The 8,637-nt window shown below is 35.0% G+C and overlaps 1 protein-coding gene across 1 annotated transcript; it reads right to left on the bottom strand.

The window, feature by feature from the left end:
• Positions 1–641: 641 nt before the first annotated feature.
• Positions 642–8,382, bottom strand: LOC120171137. The gene is made up of 3 exons (XM_039178918.1): positions 8,196–8,382; positions 1,521–2,477; positions 642–1,399 (listed from the first exon to the last, which is right to left on the bottom strand). Exons 1-3 carry the CDS (start codon positions 8,380–8,382, stop codon positions 642–644), a joined length of 1,902 nt encoding a protein of 633 aa, XP_039034849.1.
• Between the last annotated feature and the right edge of the window lie 255 nt (positions 8,383–8,637).

Below are 8,637 nucleotides of genomic sequence, written 5' to 3'. Positions count from 1 at the left end.
GCATGAAACACCATTGGCAAAAAATGTGTTAATTAGCTGCATTTGTCTAACAAACGCCACTAAATACATACTCAATACCGACGTTTTAGAAAAAAAAACGCCACTAAAGTTCTAGATATTTTGCGGCGTTTATACAAAAATGCCACTATAGACATAGTTAATAGTGACATTTTAAATTTACAAACGCCGCTATATGCCATTACCTTTACCGGCGTTTTTGGGAACAAACACCACTATATGTCAAAACATTTAGTGGTGTTTTTTTCAAATGCCACAAAAGAAAATATATATATATAACGGCGTTTTCAACAACGCCGTTAAATATCATAATCTTTAGCGGCATTTATGGAAACAACACCGCTAAAAATATAACCTTTTGCTGCGTTTGTAGACAAAAAATGCCGTTACCTTTTGCGACATTGGTTTTAGAGGCATTTTTGGCGGCATTTTTTTCTCCACAAGGTTTTTAGTGGCGTTTAAAAACGCCTCTATATGACTGAAAAAATGCCGCTAAAAACCTGTTTTACTGTAGTGTAAAGGGCTTGTTGCGTTGAAGAACACCAATGAGCCAAAGAATGGTCAACCTGGTTGGCAGAACGTCGAACAAAGGAAACCTTGATGTGAGGATGAGACGCAAGAAGTTAACGGGCAACTACAAGATGAAAGCAAGCTAGAGAAAGATCAATATGCTGTGATAAGAGTTGAGCAACCAAGTTTCTTGAATCACTTTCCACAATAATGTCTCCAGTCGGAAACTCCGAAGCACATCGAATTCCCGCCACTAACGCATGAGCTTCTACAATGGCTGGATCATTCAAGACTTGAATGGGACGATAAAACCCAGAGACAACCAAGCCATTAGCATCACGAACAACCACTCCCAAAGCCGGAATAGCCGGACTTCCCGGACAAGCACCGTCAATGTTTATCTTAATTACACCAGGGCCCGGTTTACACCATCTTGAGCTGCTGCTAGCATGGTTACACGACAGATGGGACAAAGCTGACAAATAAGATTGTTGCAAAGTCGTGCTTTCATGAAGAAGAGACCATCTAGGCGCTAAAAAAACCTCATGAACAAAGGTGTTACGTCGCTGCCAAAGGAAGTAAAGCAAAACGAGAAAACCAGCAAATTGAGACGAAGAGAAGATACTCCTTAACGACTCAAACCAGTCGCCACAGGAAGACATCGAAGCAGGTAAGCGTGAGAAGTCAAATCCAACATCTTGCAAAATAGAACTCACAGTAGAACAATCCCGAACAACATGAAGAACAGTTTCTATTTGATTACCACACATCGAACATATTCTATTGCAAAGACCGACCAAGGATATACGAGCACGAACTGGTAGAGCCTCATGAGCAAGACACCATCCAAATAAACGAACCTTGGGGAGGGCTGAAAGGCGCGAAAAAAATAACCAAAGACCAAAAACTGAATCATACGTATTTTGAGCACGCATCAACCAGAAATAACCAGATCGTGCCGAATAAACACCCGTTGAATGCCCCCTATATACGAATATCTACGTGAACCGGAGCAATCGGGCATTGAAGCACAGAAGCTGCATCAAAATCAGAGAATACCTGGTGAACTAGCTGGACATTCCAATTCGGCGCATCTATTTCCATAAAATCACCACATCGAACCGGGTTTGAAGTAAGATCAACATAATAATCATGAAGAACAACTGGACGTGAACCACCACATGATTGTCGATGAATTTGAACTGCACTGTTAATGGCTATTCTCCAATGGAAACCTTCTCGAAGAGCACACAAAGCCTGATAAATTCTTCGCCAAGCTAAGGATGGGTGTTGACCAAGAGTTGCTGCAAATAGATCTCCCGATGGGTAATATTTTGCCGCTAAAACCCGTGAGACAAGACTAGAAGGATTCGAGTCCAGTCTCCAAATCCGGTTACCCGAAATAGCGATATTGAAAGTGAGCAGATCCCGTAGACGCAAACCCCTGAGCCTTTTTGATTTACATATGGATTCCCATGAGAGTAAAGGCCACCCTTGCATATCTAACTTACCCGACCACCAGAAATCACGAAGCGACCCTGTAATGCCGTTAATGAGACTGCCCGGTAACAGGAAGCATCCCATACAATATGTCAGTATTGCTTGCCCCACAACTTTAATAAATATCTCTCTATTGCCGTATGAAAGGAGATTCTTTGCCCAACCCCTAACACATGATATCACCCGATCACGAAGAAAAGAAAAGGCCATGTTCTTGTTTTGGCCAATTAACATTGAAAATCCTAGGTAAAATCGTGGATCATCCACTGCTTGAATTCCAACAATTGAACAGAGGGTCACATGCCGATTCGTCCGAGTATGAGGGCTGAAATATGCACTAGACTTGGAGAAGTTAGCATGCTGTCCGGAAGCTAATTTATACTCAGAGAGAACTGCGCAAAGACAGTGAAACTTCGGCTCAGAATTACGTAAGAACACAAGACAGTCATCTGCATAAAAAAGATGTGAAACACGTGGATTTTGAATACTAGCACGTAAGCCTAGGATATTGCCCAAATTTTACTCGGAGTGAAGGTAGGAAGATAATCCTTGCATACCAAGCACAAAAAGGAACGGAGAGAGTGGGTCATCTTGTCAAAGGCCTCGTTCCGGAGTAATCGTGTCTGTTAGTTCACCATTGATGCGGACACAATAAGTAACCGATGTCACACAAGACATAACAAGAGAGATCCATCTCGTATCAAAACCAAGATGATAAAGCATCGACCGTAAAAACAACCATTCGAGACAGTCATATGCCTTCTCCATATCTAACTTATAGCTGCCCCTCGTGATGAACCCATCAAATCCGATTTGAGGTAAATGATTTCTACAAGTTGAATACTGATGGTGTTAGGAAAACAAATTCCGGTTTGGCTTCCTCTGGCAGAATTATTAGAAATTTAACTGGTTCGTGGATTATGGGTTTCGCTAAAACTATTGGGTGTTGTTCGATCCTTGACGCGGAGCTATGGGGTCTTTATGAAGGGATGCGTCTTGCTTGGGATAAGGGCTTGCGAAGGATTTTAGTTGAATCCGACAGTAAAGATATGATTATTTTGCTTAGCAAAAGCGGATCTTCGAGGGGTATTTCATCGTTAATTTCGCACGTTCATGACTTTCTGTAACAAGTTTGGGTTATTTCTCTTCGTCATGTTCCCTGGGAGTGTAACTGGGTAACGGATACCTTGGCATATCTGGCGTGGTCTCTTCCGTATAATTTTGTTGTTTTCCATGATCTTCCGTAGGAATGCAACGCTGCCATTCGTGCTGATGGTTTAACGCCTTCCAATTAGTTTGTTGTCGTTCTTTATATTAAAAAAAAGTTTTCGACAAAAAAATAGTTAATTTTATAATCGTTTCTAAATAGATATTCGTACTAATTGAACCAACACTATTTAAATTATAATCTATTATACGAAAAATATAAATATTAACTAAATTATACATTCTCAAACATAAATATAGTGAATGTTATTAATTGAATATATTTAACCATTCACAAATGTATTAACAATTTATATTATGAATAATTTTTGCATGATAGCTTGAGCTAAAATTTATGTAACACCCATAACCCGTATATGCAAACCAAATAACCCGTATATGCAAACCAATACGAATTAAAAATATCACATCAGAAATGTAAAAACATTTCTTTAAGTAAATCGAGTAAAATTTTGTTTCATTCAAACATCTCAATTTTCATAACTTGAACAATTATTATAAAAGAATTATTCAGAGAAAAATCGTAATATAATATTGTTGGTTACTAATTCAAAACTAGTTTCAAGCAGTGATAGACAATTCCATTATGTTTCATAAAATAAATACGACTGTGCACCACATTTGATTTAAAACCCAAATTGATTTTATTTAAGCATAGTTTAATATCAATATTTATTCATACTATTAATTATATTTAATACTAACTATATTAGGAAATTTCAAACATTTCATTCTCGTATACATGCCAGCTAGAACTTTTAAAACACAGTAGAATGTCATCATTTTTACCTTTAAATATTTCCGTGTTGATTGATGCCAAGCTCAGTTGTTTACTCATCTTCTTCCCTTTTTCCTACGCGTGAAAATCATCACACTCTAAGTATACACTTAGTGAGGCAATCACATGAATATTTAAAACAATGCAACAAATAAATTTAAAATGAATAACCATATTCAATGCAGTATGATCACTTTACTTGTATTCCAACCATGTTATCATATATTAACATAATATAACTGGATATCAAGTTTCTTACCAAATATACTTGCCATTTATCCCATAAGCTTGTAAGCTTATTTGCATGTTTATCATTTATTAACCAATAAATCATAGCCCAAAGTATAATTGTATGAGGACCCCGATATAGGAGTCAAATATTGCATCGTAGTGCCGAGGTAGAGCATGGCTCACCTAATAACGCACCGTAGTGTTGAGGTCGGGCTTTACTCACCTTATACACCGTAGTGTTTTGTATCGTGTGTCTTCGCTAGACACTTTGAGGCCAGCACTATGTGCCTTATCTAGACACTCTAGTGCTACCTAATATGCAGCTGCTAGACTCTATGGCATGCCATTAATACCACTGACCCTCAATAACATACTTTTGCATATAGTCTATTTTTATTTGATCCATCCCTGGCAAAGTATATCAATACCATTTAACATTGGGCAGTTCATACCCGAAATATCAAGATAAATATCATATATGTTCATGATAACATCATATGTAACAATCAGTGATCAATGCATTTTATATTCAACCTTTGACATATTTAGAATATGTCAAATATATGATAAATGACATAAATATCATCCAATATAAACAAGGTAGACTTATCGCAAGTCCTACCCAATGATATCTAAAACATCCTTGTATAATGTTATTTATGCATTGCAATCACTTTGAAATTTTATAAAAGTCAAAATATAAGATTCACTAAGCTTTAACTTGATCATTTGCTTCTAATTTGGTTAAAACCAAAATTTCTCATACTTTCATATCCTGATAGTTTGCACAACCTTTAAAGAAATATTATTATGTACTAATCTACACCTTTAAAAATTATTCCTCTTATACCAATATAAACTAGACTCAAATATGAATCTATCCATATAAGGAAGTCCTTCTAGTTAAATTTGTACAATTTATGGTGAATTTTCAAAGTTGACCGACATAATCTGTTTTGAGTAGAATCTGCTGCCCCATTTTCCGACCTATCATCGGTTAAAAATTCATATATTTTTTATACACCATGAAATCCGTTTTTGTTTGTTCTAAAAAAATTAAACTTATATACGAGTTCAACGTAATACAATTCACCCTCTAATCATTTTTTTTGAATTTAGGGTGATTTTCTAAACTTACTACCTAGCACATAAATTCTAAGCAGATTTCACAAATTTGCATTTTCAACTTGTTTACTAATTCTATTATCTCACCAAATGCACATATATGCATGCATCACAAATAACATAACGTTTAGCAGTCACTCCTTACCATAGTTACTCCATCATTGGCTCATCGCAAGCCAATGTTTGTTCGATAACATAAGTACAAATTAAATTTGCACTCATCTAGAGTCCTTAGCTTGCAACCTTCCTTGGAATTTCCCATTTCATCCTTAAGCTTCTCCTTAGCTTTAATAATATTTGATCTTGATTCAAGCACTCAATCTCTAGATGAACTTCATTACCAAACATATACAAATTCAAACCAAATGTTAGAATCTTACTAACATAGACATACTTAGGAAAATAAATTCCTAACAAATTTTCCGATGCTTATTCGATACCATTTCTATGTCACAACATAAATGTTGACCTTAACACTTCCAATTGACCATTCAAATTCCATTTAATCCAAATTCGCATAACATTTTCACTTGAGCTCCCAAACTTTCCGTATTTGTGCTTTAAACCTTAACTTTTATAAGTTTTCCAAAATAATCAAATTTCATATCCTAACTTCAATTTCAACACTCAAACATTAATTTCCAGTATATCACATCAACTATTAAACAATTACACAACAATCCACAACTTTTTAAAAATTGTTGATTTGGTCCCCAACTTTTCAAAATTTACAGAATGGTCCCCAAATTTTTATAAGGTTTGTAGAATACTTCCTACATCATTTCCAGCCCTTACATAATTTTTGAAGAATTTTCCTTATCCTTTAAGACCAAGGTCGAATGGTTCAAAGTTCCAAAACTAGGTTTTTTTCATGATTTTGCTCGATTTTGATTTGATTCAAGCATGAAATCAACTTTCATCCAACCTTAAATCAACTTTACAATCAAATCCCAAATCAAATTTCATCAAAAAAAAAAGTTTCCCCGACTTATAATTTAGCTGAATATCAAAGAAACATTTCTAGTAAGATTGAACATGTTTTAATCATCAAACAAGCTTGGAAATGAATCTACAACCTCAAAAACATCAAGATTCATCATCAATTTCATGAACCCTAATGTGAAAACAAACCCTAAAATTTAGGATCTTTGAAATCAACCAAGATTAGCAAGCATAAATGGTACCAAAAGATAGCGTTTTTCGTGTAGAATAATTTCATTTTTCACAACATAACTTAAAATCCAAAGGAAATTGCTCAAAAAATTGAAAAACAAATCTTAGCTTTGGGAGAGGCTCACGGCTTGGAGGATAAGATGAACAAATGTTTCATAAAATGTTAGGTAAATTTAATTTTAATTTACCTTCAATTTAGCTTAAATGAATATTTTATTCATTTAATTGAGAAAAGATCAAATTACCCTTAATGAAACTTCATATTTACCATAAAAATCAAGACAACTCAATATTATCATCTTCCAAAAGTCAAAGATGAACAAAATATTTCCCACTTTACCGTTTTACCCTTGTAATTTCCCAAAATTACAATCTTACCACTTTAATCCAACAATCCAAATTTAACACGGAATTAAATCCTCAAATCCAATGCTCCATATTATTTTCCATCATTTTAAAATGTGGTAATAATCCTTCAAAATTTCTATTCAATTCGATATACCGAATTTTCACCAGAATTTATCACTTTATAGCTTTTAATACCAAATCCGTACGAAAATTATGATTCCCACATAAACGTCATTCTTGGGGGTAAACTATTCATTTACAGGGCTAAATTATATAATTTTTTAAAATTATACTTTAGTCTCTAAACTTTTCCAAAGTTTATACTTTGGCCACTTATCTTTCAAAATTTATATTTTGGTCACTAAAAATCCATTTATGGAATAAAAATTATTCTTTAGAAAATTTCCACTTAGGTCCTTAAACTTCTCCCAATTTTCTACTTTGGCTATCAAACTTTCAAAATTTATATTTTAGTCACTAACCAAAATTTTGGAGTCTTACGATTTAAGTATTCACAATTAGTTAATGTTTTATCCACATATTTTTTTTGTAAACAAGAAGAAATAATACTTGGTTAATAACTCAAACTCCTCGGTGGAAGGCCTTTATTCAATCCGGTAATGATTCGAAAAAAAATAATATATTTAATCTTCTAGTCGGGCCAGTCTCGTCACTCCGTCAGCCACTTGATTACCTTTAGGTATATATGATCCTTTTTACTTCCCAATTTTTATTCAGCAGGCCATCTATATGTTGCTGCAGTGCATTTTTCGTGTTTCTATCGTGTCTTTTCTGTAGTACATTCTTAACTTCCATGCTATCGGTTTCCAAAGTCATTCAGCTGCATATAAATTTAGAAAAGCTTTGTTTGTCATTTAGTACACCTTCGCATGTTGTATGGCCATTTGAGGAGTTTCTTGCCACGTCAGTGTTGAGTTTCAACCAGCCTGCTGAAGGTTTATTCCAGCGAGTTTCACTCATTGCATCTTGTCTTGTGCTGGTTTGAGCATTGGTTTCTGTTTGTCTAGCTTGATTCAGACTACTTACTCATCGTTTACTGATTTCCAGCACCGATCCCCCAATAACACTGTCCGGGTTCAGAAATTTTCTTGTTTCTATGGGTCTAGAGATTCTATATAATTGCTCAAACAATAAGTCCCAGTATTCTTCATCCTTTGCTTAATGTTTTGTCATCGCGAGATTGCTATGTGAACTATAAGGAATTCGGTGAGCATCTCCTCTTTTATAAGCATCTTCCATATTTCAATTGCATTGGTGCAATTACCTAGTACGTGGTTGACATCCTCCCATGCATCCTCGCATATCTTCTTGTATCTCGCATTGGTGTCCAAGTGTCTTTTGGTGCTATTGGTTAGCAGAATATCTCGTCCAGCAAGCGACATGAATGTCTTTATTCGAAGCAAACCCCTATGTTTTGCTATCATTGTCCAGACTGTTTCTTCTTCCCCCATTTTATGTTGAACCTTAGTTTCATAAGCAGTTTAGCTGTTAATATCCTATCCATTTTTCTATTCCATGCCACAGTATCATCTTGGAATGATGCTAAACATGCTTTCATTATCATGCATTCATATCATAAATACTTTATTTTTTTTATATTACAATTCATTTTAAACCTTTACTTTTATTTATCAAAAATGGGTTTTCAGGTAATGTGGTAGAAGCTGCCATACTACGCCAGCTTGTACTCTTGCAAAGGGCTAGAA

Source organism: Hibiscus syriacus, unplaced genomic scaffold, assembly GCF_006381635.1.
Source record: "Hibiscus syriacus cultivar Baekdansim isolate YM2019G1 unplaced genomic scaffold, ASM638163v2 tig00111812_pilon, whole genome shotgun sequence".
Taxonomy (NCBI): domain Eukaryota; kingdom Viridiplantae; phylum Streptophyta; class Magnoliopsida; order Malvales; family Malvaceae; genus Hibiscus; species Hibiscus syriacus.
This window is presented reverse-complemented; position numbering and strand designations above follow the sequence as displayed.

Coding starts and splice junctions, on each gene's coding strand:
- LOC120171137 (XM_039178918.1), bottom strand. CDS start 8,382: ATGGGGGAAGAAGAAACAGTCTGGACAATGATAGCAAAACATAGGGGT. Junction 2,478..8,195: donor GGATGTCAACCACGTACTAG/GTAATTGCACCA, acceptor TTTTTTATGCAG/ATGACTGTCTTGTGTTCTTA. Junction 1,400..1,520: donor TCCGGTTCACGTAGATATTC/GTATATAGGGGG, acceptor CGCGCCTTTCAG/CCCTCCCCAAGGTTCGTTTA.